Source organism: Falco biarmicus, chromosome 5 (assembly GCF_023638135.1).
Source record: "Falco biarmicus isolate bFalBia1 chromosome 5, bFalBia1.pri, whole genome shotgun sequence".
In the NCBI taxonomy this organism is placed as follows: Eukaryota; Metazoa; Chordata; class Aves; order Falconiformes; family Falconidae; genus Falco; species Falco biarmicus.
In genome coordinates, this window is record NC_079292.1 from 42,241,062 (window position 1) to 42,256,332 (window position 15,271).

At 42.4% G+C, this 15,271-nt stretch overlaps 1 protein-coding gene across 1 annotated transcript in view; it reads left to right on the forward strand.

Moving 5' to 3' along the window:
• The first annotated feature begins 4,240 nt into the window (after positions 1-4,240).
• The window catches only part of YAF2 (YY1 associated factor 2), a 29,793-nt gene continuing 18,762 nt past the window's right edge, over positions 4,241-15,271 (forward strand). The window contains exons 1-2 of the mRNA XM_056338959.1: positions 4,241-4,455; positions 4,626-4,751. Of these exons, the coding sequence (XP_056194934.1) occupies positions 4,430-4,455; positions 4,626-4,751 (152 nt within the window). The 5' untranslated portion in view covers positions 4,241-4,429. The remainder of the gene's footprint in view (positions 4,456-4,625; positions 4,752-15,271) is intronic.

The window sequence follows — 15,271 nt, forward strand, 5'->3', positions numbered from 1 at the left end:
AGTGCAGTCTTTTAAAACATGTTTGAGGCTCTCTGATGTTATGACATACCCCAGATGTGGTCCCTCTCTGCCCCAGCCCTTTCTAAAGCAGAACTTCACTTTCCTGCCTCTACACACCAACAAGAGAAGTGTGGACTGCCAGGAGCCACTGATACTTTTTTGATAGCTTGGGCTGACCCTGAGGCTGAGCAAACACGTGCTGGAGGGGCAGTTCTCACTCTCACCAATCTTAATGGTCTTTACTACAGGGTCTGCAAGTATCTTTCAGTTTTCAAAAGCTCTGATTTTTTGGGTTTTTTTCCCAGTGGAGTGGCATGTAGAAGCTCAGACAGGACTCGGACCTCATCATGCCAAGCATGTTAAAAATAATCACCAAATTCCCATGAATTGATTTAATTGTGTTGATTTTATTACATCAGTGCAACCCAAGCAAAACAGACACACTGTGCTAGAATAACATGCATTTGTTCCAGTGCAATTTTATACTTATGTAGCTTTCGTTTCTATGAATAGGGATTAAAAGGTGGTTTATCTACAATATAATGATAATCGTCTTTATGGAGAGTTTTTTAAACTCAAGCAGTGACGAAGTGATTACTTAATTGCTCAAGATGCTGGTAATGCAGCAACTGGCATAGGTTTGATGTGCACAACAATGGTTCAAGTATTGACTAAATGGCAAGTCTTCATATGGATTTACGCAGAAATAGCCTATTCTTAAATAACCTCATATGTGAACGCTTTTTTTTCCCAGGAACTACTGTAATTTTCTCTGCAGCAAGAATTTTCACACAAAAAGATACTTGGAAATTGCAAACATCCCCTTTCACATCCTTTTTAATATGAATAAACTTTTAACTGAGAAATCTTGATGCCAGAACATTTATACCCTAAGATGTTGAAAATGTTATTAGATCTTTAACTTCCACAAAACTATCAGCATAATATCTTCTTCAATATCATAATCATACCATGAGCATTTCCGTAGTACAATGCTACAAAAAAAGTCAATTTTAAGATAGTAAGAGACCAAACACTGGTTAGAGAGTGAATGCCTGATGTGCAAAAAGACAGTTATATTGCCCATCCCGTCTGTCCTAAAGATGTGTTTACTTTAGCTCAGCTGAATTAAAATAGGGTGCAAATAACTATTCTGGAACAACTGTACTTCTAGATGAAATCAAACTCAAAACTCAAAATTCAAAATGAAGTTTCATTTATCCCCTTTCATTTCCTGAAACATTTTTTTAAAGACTGCTAATACTGATGTCATCAATTTCATCATTCAAACTATCTAGGTCCTGTGCCATACAATTATTAGGTAGAGACAGATGAGTTTTCTGGGTTCACATGGGTATCACTGGATGACAAAATGTCCAGCTATAGAATTCTCAACTTTGTCAATTTGTAACAAAGTCCTCCTAAATCTCTTAATTATTAAGTATTTCACTATCACACCTATCTCTTCCATGTGCTTTCCTGCATTGCTGCCACAAGATGTTTTCCACCACCGTTTCAGTTGCAGAGATGACTTGGGATGGCTTGGTGCTTTTACTGGTGTTCTCTTGCGCTCCTGTTTGAGGCCAGAACACGGTGTGAGGGAAAAGGCCTTTGTTTCCTTTTCAGTGTTACTCAGGAATGAGACCCAACCTTAAACAGACTCGCAGGCATCACAGGTGGCACCATGCAGAGAGCACCATGAGCCATCCAGCTGAACTTTTGAATGTACCATCCAAATCACCTTTCAGCTCCCAAAATCAGGATTACTTGGGAGTTCAGTGGGAAAGAGGCCCAATGCTGCTGGGACAACACTGCGATCTTTAAGCATAGTGGTGCCTGGGTGATGGCCATGCAGCAGAAGGTCTGGAATGCAACAACCAGAAAGATTACTTGGCTATTAGGTATAACATTTGTGACTGGCAGTTGCGATTCCTCCGGCTGGTTAGAAACAGTTCTCTCCAAGAATGGTTCCTGTGGGATAACAACATATCCCAGTGTTTTGTAACCATCAGTGGAAGTTCTGTTTTATTTCTCACAATCAGTATGGAAAAAGTAGGCTGTGACAAAGGAAAGGTCAAGAGAAAGAGGCTGTTTCAAAATAATTGCTTTCTGAAAGCGGGGAAATAGTATGTTTATTTATACAGTAGGGAGAGTGCACTGTGGAAAAGGGCACAAGGAGACAGGTTTCTCCACTGCTTCCTGTCTATGATAGAGATTTCTACGTGGTGTGAGGTTCAAACACAGGTAAGTCACCTCATGTAATTCTGTAATTTTAAAGGGTAGGTGTCCAGTTGTGGATTACTGGTGCAAAGCTGTCTTTATAGTCAGTGGAGAGAAACGGTCCCTGTAGGTGAGAAACTTGTATGCCTGTCTTGGCATCAGACCAATCACCTTCAGCAGGACCTCGTTTCTCCCTGCTGGGGGTTGGGTCTGGGCACCTAGTTCATGTAGATTTCTAAGTACAAAAAACCCCAGGCCAGCTGTCTGTGTCTGGCGTAGTCTGTCCTCAGAACTGCAAGCCATACATTTTATTTGTAATTTACAGAAGGCTGTATGAGAAACATAAAGAAAGAAAAAAACTGCCATAGAGGAAGAAAGAAAAAGGCAAGGTAAATATGGAAAAAAACAGAAGATGGGGAAAATTACAATACTAGAAGCAGGATGTGAATGCAGAAGAAAATTAGGAGAAAAGACCAACAACAAGTAGGAAATATTACGCAGGCTTCCAGTTGCTGATGTAAGGGATTGCCTGGGAGACACAGAAAACTGTGACTCTAAAAGTATTACTACTTTTACGTAAACATAATGTCCCAACTAATGGGTCTTTCATTTTTTCCCTTAAGACGATGTCAAGCACTTTACCTACATTTTCCTTCTCTTCATCTTACCCCAGTATTTCTAGCTGAAATAATTTTTGAGAACTTTGCCTTCCAAATCAGAAACCTTCTCTGTTGCCCACTCGCTTAATTTTCAAAGATGTCTACATCTTCAGTTATGCTTTCTGAGACACTTGGCTAAAGCTCCCCTCGGGTGTATTTTGTTCTTGAAATCCCATGGTTTCTTGACAAAGGCAATGCAGCAAAACCAGCTGTGACCACTGTGTTGGTGACCAATATCATCCCATTGTCTGCTTGCACTCTGCCATCTACCTGCCTCTAACTGCCGCCTTTTGTTATGCACTTAGGACATGTGCTCTTTGTTCTGTTTGTACAGCATCTTGCAAAATGGCATCCTGGTCTCTGACTGGGGCTCCTGTGCACTAAGATAACACAGGTAATAAACACCAGTGTTTTGTTTTGTTTAATGTTGCCACGCTGTGTGAACCATGTTGTGCATATGGGATTTAGGTGCAAAAGCACGGCACAGGGGTGCTAGGTACCACCACTCTCCTCGCTTTGTGTCGGTACCCATCGCGTCCTCCACGCGCCTCAGGAGAACGGGCTGGTTCCGGCCAAGGTCTACGCAGAACCTCGCGTTTGGTTTTCCCCTGCTTCTCTCTTACTGCAAAGCATACCCCGCAGCAATTTCTCTGGCAAGGAGAACAAGGCGACGTAGATAAGACACCAAGACAGCAAGCAACACTGGGTGACAACAGAACAGCGGTTTTCCAGGGGACTGCCGGGCAGGCCGGTCTGAATCGCTTGTACCCTCGGTCAGTCCGTTTTGCCCGGCGCCACCTCACGCCTCCGCACGGAAGCACCCCCCGCCGGTTCCGCGGCTCGGCCCCCGGCCCCGCCGCCCGGCCCGCGCCGGCTGCGGGCTGCGCCGGCCGAGGGCCTCCGGCCCGCGCGGCCTTGCTTCGGCCGCGGCCTCCGGGACGGGCCGCCGGCTCCGCCCGGGCGGCCAGCCGCGGGACGGCTCCCCTCCGCCGGACGCCGCGCAAACCTCACCCCCGCGGCCGCCCAGCACGCCGGGGCGCCGCGGCTAGCTCGGCCTAGCCCCGCGCCACCGCGGCCTTGCAGCGGGCCCATCCCCGTTCCCCGGCGGGACAATGGCCACGGGGCGCCCGCACGCCAACGGCCGCCGGGGCCGCCCCTCGGCGCCGGCCGCCTCCCGCCACCGCCGGGCCCGCCGCGGCTCCCGGCGCCCCGCCCCGCCCCGCCCTTCCCCTCCCGCCGCCCCCAGCAGCCCCCGCGGCGCCCCGGCCCCGCCGCCGCCCGGCTCGCAGCGCCCGAGCCGCCGGCAGTTGCGAACCTGCCGCCGTGCGCGGCCCGCCGGGCGCCGCGGCCTGCGGGCGGCCGCTGGTTGGCGGCGGGGGGACACGTGAGGGGGGAGGGGGCAGCGGCGGCGGCAGGAGTTTCCCCGACAGCTGGAGGTTGCGGCGGCGGCTCCTCCTCCCCGGGTCCCCGTTAGAGCCCGGAGACCCCCCGCGCTCGTCCTTATTGACAAACACACAAAGGGCCGCGCCGGGGCCGTGTCTGGAGCCGGCATGGGAGACAAGAAGAGCCCGACCAGGTAGGGGCAGCGGCGGCGGCGGCACCTTCTCCTTTCCCCGGGCCCTCTCCGCCGCGGCCGGGTGCGCGGAGCCGGCGGCGATGGCGGCCGGCCGGGCGCCCCCGGGGGGGAGGCGGCGGCGTGAGGGCGTCGCGCCCAGCGTTGCCCCTGGCGCGCGTGTGTCTCCGCAGGCCGAAGCGGCAGCCGAAACCCTCCTCGGACGAGGGCTACTGGGACTGCAGCGTCTGCACCTTCCGCAACAGCGCCGAGGCCTTCAAGTGCATGATGTGCGACGTGAGGAAGGGCACCTCCACACGGTGGGTCGCCGGCGGCGGCTGAGGGGAAGCGGGGGCAGCCGCTGGGCGGCTTCGCGCCGCCCCGGGGTGTGAGGGAGGGCGGCTGTGACAGGAATCGGGTCGCATTTACCGGGGAGCTCCGGCCAGGGGGAGGGGTTGTCGCCGTCTTCTCGCCCCCGGCCCGGGGCTCCCCGGTAGACGTGACCCAAGCCGGGGAGCGGTGCGCCGGCATGTGTGGAAACAGAAATAAATACCAGGAAGGGCATAATTGCTGTACAACCTAACCCCGGAGAGGCCGTGCCCCTCGCATGAAGAGCCATGGGGTGTGCCTGCTAAGACGCTCACCCTTTAATGTTGGGGTTTTTTTCTTCTAAACTCATTTTTTCTACGAGTTTAACTTTGTCTCATAAATGCTCCCTTCTTATTATTACTATAATTATTTTAATCCACACTTCATCATAGGACATCACTGTGCAGGTTTCTGGGGGGCGGTAGGGGCGGTGAATAACCCTTGGCTGTTTAGGGAGGAATTGTTGATTAGCTGAATTACGCCGTGTGGAAGTGCCACCCTGTGTATCCCTGACTTCGCAGGAGGACCTTTCTCTGTGCATCATCAGAAAGCTTGTCGTGGATTACCTGGTTCCTGTGTCTGTCAGTGTTTTTCAGCATCGTGGCTTAAATGTGCGTGCTTGGGGAACGGAGGCTTTTTATAAAACTGACAGGAGTGTGCTTGTAGCCATTGCGTGCTAACCGAAGAGAATATTGTTAAAGAATCCTTTGTTATGGATAGCATACCTATGGGTTAATCCCGTCAGCAGGAGAAGTTTTAAGTGGCAATAAAAGTTGCAGTCCTATCAAAAGCAGTAATTACATTGTAGATGCTGGTCAAAGCCGTGCTGAATATGACTTGCAACAAATGTTACATGTTTGAAATTTTAAGTGCAAGCTTGGGTCCAATTACTTGACAAAAAGGATTCTTCTTTATTTCTGGAGTTGATTCCCTAGACTTCTGAAAACCACAATTAATGTTGAAAGACTTCTCATAACTTCAGTTTTGAATACTAGCTGATTTTTAAATTTTTTTTTTTACTCAAGGAAATCAGTGAGGTAAATGCTCTTGAGAGGAATTGCATCTGCCACGTATAGTGTGGTTTCCAGTTACAACGATGGCATTGTGTTTCTATCATAGGTAAATGTGTGCAGATTGGTAATATCCAGCAAAATAATACTGCTGAAATAACGAATGCAAAATCTTTAGAACAGCACAAATAAAACCTCTGTAACCTATAGTCAATTTGATAGGCAAAGTCAGTTTAAAGTTATGTTTTGTTGCATTGGAAACTCATTTGGATCAAAGCACTAAAACTTAAAAAAACCAACCCCCCCCCCACCCCCCCACCCCCCCACCCCCCCCGAGCTGTGGTTGATACATTGGGGTTGGGTTCTCTACTTAAACTCTGAAACAATGTGTGGCTGAGTAGGTTTATGGGTTTCTTTTTCCCATAAGGTTTAAATGGGTTGCATTTTCACCTGTTTGCAAAGTCCAGGGTTTACACATGGCATGAGATAAATACAGTTTGAGGTTTTAAGTCAGGCAGTTTTTGGCCCCAAGTCTGAAATTAGAATTGAGCTAGTAAGTAGACCTTTGTGTCTACAGAGAGAATCATTGGGGTGCCAAAGAGACACGAAAGGCCATTTGGATAGATTTTTTTTTTTTTTTTTTTTTTGTTAAGGAGCTGGGGTCCAATAGACCAAATTGGAGCCTTGTTGAAACATTTGCTGGTACTGCCTATATAAATGTATTTTATCAATGTTGGTCAGAAAAGCAATACTATGGTATTCTGATGACACTGAATTTTTTTTTTTTTGGTCTTCCATTTTGAAGCTTAATGTTAGAGTAAGTTGATGCCTCAGCATGGTTCCTACTATGCAGTGGTTCTTGCTTCAAAATTTCTAGTGTGTTTTTTTTTTTTTTTTACTGATGACAGTTTTGTCTACAGGACACTGTAAAGCACTGTGGTTTTTTTAGTTCAGAGAAATCTGTGGTGTATGGTTTAATATCTGCTTCTGCATGTTGAAATTCACTAAATGTGACCAGATTTGCAGATGGAAAACCAGGCAATTACAGTCAAGTTTAGTGGTTTTGAAGGCCACTGGAAATCAGTTGGAAAGTAGATTAAAACAGTTGTATTTTTTTTTTAATACTAATCATGTACAATTAACTTTAAAGAAATATTTTTCAGATGCAGGGTAGACTTTGTGAGTGTTTTCACTGTTGAATAATTTCTTCTTTCTGAAAGAATTATCTTTTTGCCAGAGGCTACACATGGATTGTGATCTTTGGTGGAACTGTTAAGATTAGTGGAAAAATTCTTAGGACTTCTTGATTATATTTTAATACACTTTTAGACTAAATTTTCAAAGCAGATTGGATCATGGAGTTAAATTAGCTTTGTCCATGGCAGTATCGCCTTGATTTCTTAAACTAGGCTGTGCTTGGATGAAAGATGTCCAAGAGAAATCCTGGATGCTGCAAGAAGGGCTGTAACTGATTCCCAAGGTGGCAGTCTTTACTTTGGGTTAGCACTAAAGGAGAGCCCCAGCATGGTGCCAGTTAAATGTGCCATGAGTCAGATGTAAAACTAAGATCCTATCTGCCAGCTGGAAGTCCCTGTACCTTTTACTGTAAAATCGTTGCCAGACTTTAATTTGGTAACATCGCTTAGAATCTAAATTCTCCCTGTAGACGCGGCTTTCTTATTTACTTTCTAACCTAAATTGTTCTGTATTGTTGCTTGGGTACTGAGAAATTACTATGTCCTTCTTGATAGGAGACTGTACTGAATATAGTAATTTTCTATATGTGACCTTTAAAACATTTTGAAATCTTTCTAGATGAAAGATGTTGTATAAATGTAAGGAACCTAGGGCTGTAATAATCATTCCTTACTTGGACAAATCTCCTGCTGAAGTTCATTAGAAGCATGAGTAAGGAATGCTGAATAGAACCCTAACATACTGTGTTGTAGAGGAAACTGGTAACAAACTCTATATTTAGGTTGCCTAATAGTTTCCATTATAAAGAAATTGTATGATCTCTTTGAGAAGCTCTATTGTTTGCAAAAGCCATTGAAGTTTGGCAAGAGGAAGAGTCCTTAGGCTAAATAAGTGGTTTGATTTCCTTGCCCCATGAAATTGTTTAAGTTTTACCGAGACGTAAACACTTGAAAGTCATCATTCCCCCTCTGTCACACGTGTTGTACAGAAAAGTAAAGTAATTGCTAGAACACTGAAAAAGCCCAGACCAGCATCACTGTAAAAGCAACAGTGGCAATGATATTATGCTGGAAACCTGGAAGGGAATTATTTGGCTCCCGGGGAGGTTATACTGGGGTTGCTGAGTTTGGTCTGACTCTCACAATTACTGCTTTGCCAAAAGAAAGTTGCCTCCATGGGCACACTACTGTTTCTTTTCTTTCTTTCTTCCTGCTCTTCATGGCACTGTCTTGAATCAGGAGTACAATACTGGTTGACCTTCAAGAATTGAGCTGGATCCTTAGAACAGTCCTTACTGCAGCAAGTATTTGCTCCAAGTTTGTCTGTCCTTCAATAGCTGTTTGGTTTTTTTGGTTGGTTTTTTTTTTTTGGTGAGTGGTTCTTTTTTTTTTTTCTTGCCAGCTAACATGGTTAGGCATTGTAATTTAGACGCATTGTAAAGCTGAAGATTAAGAGTTCCAGTGTTGCTGGGAAGAAGCATGCAAGAGGGCAAGCATTCTGTCTAAGGGATGTATGTTTGCTACTCTCTTCTGTTTTCTAGGAGGCTGTGTTACTGCTCCATCATCTCTGTGCTCCATCTTCCTCAGATCATATTAACGCTCTTGTTATTCAGTTAATGACAGCATCCAGATTTAAAATTACCTGTCACTTCACTTTTCTTAATGTGGTTTTTATGCATGCGTATTGTGGTCTGGTCTTTAGTTGCAGGATCCCATTCTTTTTTCCACACTATGACAAACTGCTTCTCCATTCTGTGTGAAGGATGAGCATCCAAGGGAGTGTAGAGAGAGGTACAGGAGGAACTGCAAATCTGGCAGTTTAAACTTTGAAATGCTTGACATAATACTCTGCTGTGTAAATAAAGGAAAAAAGGGGGGCAGGGTGTACGAGATCAATTTCCCCTTTCCAGAGTCGATAGCATTCTGTGTTTTGTTTTGTTATAAATTAGGTAAAAGGACAGTATTCCAAAGGATATTTTCACTAATAGTATTCTCTTAGCTAATAATAGGAGAGGATTTGTTGTACAAAGATGTAACTACTTTATGCTTGTTATGGTTTTATTTAATTTTATTTTTTAGAACTACTTTTACTGCTTGCTTTGAATCCAGTAAAAACTTACTTACCTGCAAATCTATGAGACTTAGTGCACGCTATTCAAACCCAAAGTATTTTTCTTTTGGCAGGGGGTAAGGAGGAAGAATCGGGAGATAAAACAGGTACAAGTGACTCCGGTGAAGTTTAGGGTTTTTTGGGGTTTGTGTTTTGGTTGTTTGGTTGTTGTTTGTTTTTTTTTTAGATATTCCTCTCTGATACCCATTGGATGAGCTGCTATATGCAATATCATTTATATAAAATAGCCTTTGAAATTTGTAGTCAGAATGAGAAAGTCATCTCAAGTCAGGATGAATTTTTGTGGATATTGGATCCTTAATAATAATAAGGATAGGACTCCTTAATGTCCTATACTGCTGAAGTAGAGACATATATAACCAGCTGAATGGGGGCATGGCTTCCATGTCCTATGCTCTATTGATCTCCATTACTGAATCGTTCCTTTTCTCCCAGCCTAAGGTATGAAAACACAGCTTTAAATCATACCAGACACAGAGACTGAGGTATAAGGAACTGGGGTGCCACCTTTGTACGTTTGCTTGATACTTGATCTGTGCTCCTTGATTGTGCCTGTGAGTGTGGCCATTCAGTACGTGCATGTATTTTATAAGCATGTCTGACAGTCTCCTAAATATGAGATACAGGTCTATACTTGAAGCTGTCATGAGTTTGTTTTATGCTTTGAGAAGCATAAATAAAATGTTTAATTTTTTAACTTGGATATCAAGGTCATTTTTCTTCAGAAAATATGTGCAATTTGTTTAGTCATGTACCATCTGGATGTTTATAAGCACAAATCAGTTACATTTAACCAAATCTGGTATTTGTATTTCTGTTGAAATGCAGTACTGCTCAGGACAGAGAGCTGGTACTTATCTTGTATATCTGGTTTAACATGTCTGTTTTACAACAGCTTGTTAAGGACTCTCTCTTCTGCCTTCCAGTATGCAGCCTCTGTGTGCGCACATGCGCATGCGTGTGTCAGGGGGAAGGTTGTGAAGGAGAAAAAGAGGAAGAACCGCCTGTCATGATGATTTTACAGATACATGACTGAATCAAGCTTATCAGACTGAAGAGCTGTTCATTACTTGTGGTAGTTTGGAGAAGGAAATATTTGCAGGAATGAAGTGAGTGGAAAACTCATGTGTATATAATCCATATTTTACCAAACACTGTATTACGAGTTTTACGTTTTAGCTGAAATATTAAATTATGGAGAGAAGTGTGAATAAATAATTTTCTTTTGTTCTGTAGATAGCCATCAGGTAGTCTAGTTGTTCTGGACTTCCAGTCTTTTTAAAAGTAACCTTTGGAATTATTTAGGAATTTATTTAGCAATTAGTTTCCCTGAAAAATATAGTGAAATTTAAGAATTTTGTGCACATCAACTTGAATGAGGTTTTGTTTTTCTATATAAAACAATGAATAATTTTTATTGATTGGGGTGGCTCTGTTAGGTGCAGTTGATAGGCATAGCTTGTATAGGCAATAGACAATGCAATGGGCAGCCAGTTAAAAGAAGATAAAGGTTATATTTTAGAAAAATAACATAATAGTTGGGTTTGGGCTTTGTTTTCTTGTGGGTTTTTTTGTAAGGTTGTGTTGTTAAGTTTTTGTGGTTTTGAACCTGACAGATACTTTAGTTCATGACTCTAAACAGCTCATGAATAAATGTGCTTTCTTTTTTAAAGCATAAGCTTGGATTTTTGGTTTGATGTTTGGTTTTTTTCTGTAACTTTTTCCCGATGTCTTTTTTTTGGTGTGGGTTTTTTTGTTGGTTTTTTTTCCTTCCCTTTTTTGATGCAGTCTCCCAAGAACACAACAAACAGTATTTAATTCTATATTGGGCTAAGACACAACAGACCCTGCTTGATCCAAATTAAGACAGTTGATTTAAACCTGTTTTTACTGTTTGCAACATATTGAAAATAGTAGGTACATTAGCAGCCGGTTTTGGACAGAAATTTAGGTAGCTGTCATTGTGACTTGGCCTTCTATGTGTATATACATTATGTAATTAAAGAAACAGACATGGAGCAGAAGGAAACCTATAGCTTTCTGTCTTTGCCTCCTATGAGAGCTAATGATGTCAGAACTGCTGAACAGGAAGAAAAACTTCTTAGCCCTCTGTTTCTAAGACCTTTGATCTGATCATGAATTTAGGAGATACGCTCTCTAGAAGGCCAACTTTGTTAATGGGCACTGCAGGGTCAGAGGTATGTTCTGCTGGTTAAGAATGACTTGTTCAACAGAATTGTATCATAGCCAAGCAAAATAGATTAGCATTTATGTTATAGTTACTAAATTAGTAAAAGCTGTGGATACTCTTGGGTTTATTATAAGGATGGTTCTAGGGAGGCTAACATGTTGCTTGTATTTGTATTTGGCTTGTTGATGTTGCCTTAGGAACTCAGGATGAAAAAAGTCTTCCAGTGAGTTAGAACCTCTTCTACACTGAAAGAGGATCAATAAACCTGGACAACTTCTAACATAATCTTTGTTCTAACAAGTGTCCAGTGAAGGAGGCTGTAACCCCTTTAGACAGCTTATCTATAATGCCTTTTACCCTTGATGTTTTTTTCCAGGTATGTAACTTTTCTGTTTAATAAGTTGATTTATACTCCCCCTTTCTTCAGTGAATTACCCATGATATTTGTAGTTCTTTGGTTATTGGGTTATGGTTTCCATGTTTGCCCATTTTCTCTCTCTTAAGTCTTTATTACAGAAATAAAAAGTCAGCAGCCCTTTCTTATAGGTGACAGTTTTCTTTAGTTGATACCATGATACTTTATACTTGACTTTTCAGTTGACACACCTGTTTCTTATAGTAGTAGCCCAGAATAAGGACATACCTTCAGCTGAGTCATTTCTAGTGTAAGGTTTAGTGGGACTGTCCTTTCCAGAATCCTGCTAAATGATGATGTCTGATGTTGGTACTTCCCTGAATGAGGATTTCCTTTTGTGCAATAGTATCATGATGCTGGCTTCTCTGTGCACTGCATCTGCTTGATCCAGTACAGTCTGGTGTCCTTTTGTGTCCCATTATTACTTAGTTAAGGCTTTTTTATGCAATCATGGGGCCTGTGGGGCTTTATGCTGCCTTTCTGAGATGTCATAATTTTGATTTTTGAGTCATCTAAACGCAGGATGGTGTTGGCAGATAGTTTTCACCACCTTTGAGCTTGGTACTGTTTGCTTGTTCTAGTCCTTTTTCCTTTGTCCAAAGCATGATTAAGAATGTTAGCATAACTGAAGAACCTTACTATAAATGCTCTCCTACATCTACAGCTGGTGGCTGCAGAACTGTTAAGAATGAACAAACCAACCCTGATTTTGAACTTAATTCTGCACAACTTTGTCCCAGTCATAGTCCACCTTGAGTGGGAGAATGTTGTTTTTGATTATATCACAAGACAAGACTTGGGACATGTGTTGCTTTTCTACTAGTCACTGGGATGATTCGTCCATTACAGAAACTAGACTGTCAAGTCAGTTTCCTTTATCCTTTAATGCTTCCAGTTGTTAAATAATTTTGTTGTAGTATCTTTCCAAAATTTGAGTTAGGCTGAATCATCTTCTACTTTCTTCATTTTTATGTACCCATCTTGTGATTTCTCTTTTACTTTTGTTTGTTTGTTTGGTTTTTATCTTCTGCAGTACTTGATGATGACTTCCATCTTCCTGTAGTTCTCTAAACAATTTGGTTCCAAGGGTGAATTTCATTGGATGGTGTTGACTGTCATATGTAACATTCAGTAGTCTGGTCTGTTTCTTACTCTGACATGTACTCATATCCCTGTGTTTAGTTTGGTTATATGGAATTAAACTTTTGTGTGAAGGCTGAAGCAAAGAAGCCTTTATGCCATTCGATATTTGCTGTCTTTCCGTGTTCGATAATGGATATACTTCTTTCTTTCTATTTCCATGAATTAAGTAATGTCCCGTGGGGCATAAGTAGTGCATGTTTTGATGTGTTTAGCTTTTTTTTTTTTTTTTTTTAGTGGAAATGTCATCTTTGTTTTTAGTGTCACCAGTGGTATTCTTACTCACTGTGTCTTTTCTAGGAAAAATTATTAGCTGTCCTGGACTAAAAGTTACGGGGAATTGAATAAATGCCTACAGTAAGATTAAGTGTGTTAAAAGGGAATTCTGGCTGGTAAGAAGAAGGCTCTTGTATCACCTGTAGAGTGATGAAGAAGTTGCATTTTCTGCCCCGTGACTTTTATGACAATTTTTCCTTTACTGTTGCGACAGCCCACTATGCCTGCTCCTGTTTAAAACTTGATAAAGTGTCTGTACTTTTCATCTTGAAAGTCAGATTAGGACAGTATGCTTTGCAGAGAATTTTCTCAGAGTATCAAATGATGTCTTGTTGGCTGATAAAGTCAGCTACAAAATACTTTCAAAGTAGGCTAGTGGAACAAAATATAAAGTGTTCATTTTTTATGCTTTCATGCAGTAGCTTATCCTGATTTAAGTAGGACAGAGAGATCCTGAGGATTGTCTGTTCTCTCTGAAGTGCATTCCACTGGTATGTGGTACGTTGATGTAGAGCAGGCTTGAACTTGGAGAGTTCAGCTGCAGAATGTTGTTGGTAGGCTTTTGGCTGGCAAACCTTCCATCAGAAGTCAGACTGAAGACTACAAGATACGACCTTGATGTCTGCTACGAGTTTTTCTTGTTTTCTTAGGAGCTGGGGGGTGGGGAGGAAATGAACAATTGAAGATTTTCCTGTTCTAACTTACTGGAAGTTTAGGACTTATGTTCAAGCACTATGAAGAAATTTAAAGATATTTTATCTGAACTGCATAGTTCAAATGACAGTGCTTGGTAGAAAAAAGTGTGTATGTGTGGGTATTGTTAAAATTTACTTTAAGAATAGAGTTCCTAACTCTAAAAGTGGAAAAAGGTTCATTTGACACATTCAGCGAAAGTAAAGTTGTTTCTTACAGATATTATTGAATTCTTTGATTAGGGTCATGAGCTAGAAGTACTGTAATGGGATAGGAAGGGAAAAAGAAAAGCTCTGGGTTGATGATTATGTGGTATTTTTTAATATTAAGATACATCTTTCCTGAAGAGCATGATGGAATTTTTTATTTTTTTAGAGAAAGTGCGTAGTCTTTTCCCCTATTTAAGGTGGACAGCTTTGTGGGGCTGGCTCTGAATGGAAGAAGTTTCTAGAATACTGCAGCCTTCTGGGAGGATCACCCCCACAGTGCAGAACAAGTAAGATAGGTCAGAAGCAAGCTCTTTACCAACTGGTCACAAAACTAGCTGTGCCAAATTTTCACCACCCTGTTTTGTGCAACAGTAACTGCACTGCTGCATCGGTGTGAACCTCATGTTTTGCATGTGCTTTTTTGCATAGGTGCCAGAAGCATCACATTTTCTACAGGAAGGGGACAGAGGAGCAGCTTGGAGGATCCAATCCTTTGTGGGATTGGAAGTTGGGAGAGGTCAGTTCCCCATGAATCCCAAGGATCTAGGGGTCTAAAAGACTGTAACCACTGCCTTCTCTGCAGACTCCCAAATACTGCCTCCTCAGGGGATGTTGTTAAGGAAATTGAGCTTCCTGACCCCTACTCATATGTAGCACATTGCCACCTAGGAAACATAAATTGGTTATGCTCATGTTTCTCAAACAGGATATTTTCAATATAGCTGTAATTTATGCTGAGCGTCAGTGAACCACAGTTTGTGGCATATGGAGGGAAGAATTTCTAACAAAGTTAGAAAGGTTGAAGCCTTGAAACTGGTTGTTGGAAAAGTATTATTTGATGGCTGCTTTAAAAACTATCTGTGAAGATGAATTTGGGCTTTCTAAAGGTCCTGATAAGAGCATTTCTTAGGGCAGACTGTTGTGCACTGTACCAGTTGTCTTCAGGAGGCTTGCTGGCCTCATCTGTTAAATGTCATCTGGAAAATAGGGCATTCCCTTTAAGGGAGTGATTAAATAGGGACACTGCCTCAAGGGGTAGTTTTCTGCACATTTATGCAGTGACTGATAAAACCATATGGGTCTTGTAAGTCTGTTCTAATTGAATCAGCTTTTATTGAAAGACAGAATTGCTAGAAATGCACTGAATGGATGAATTCCAACTAAATGATTCACACTGTAAAACAGCTAGGAATATGAAAGCATTGGAAAT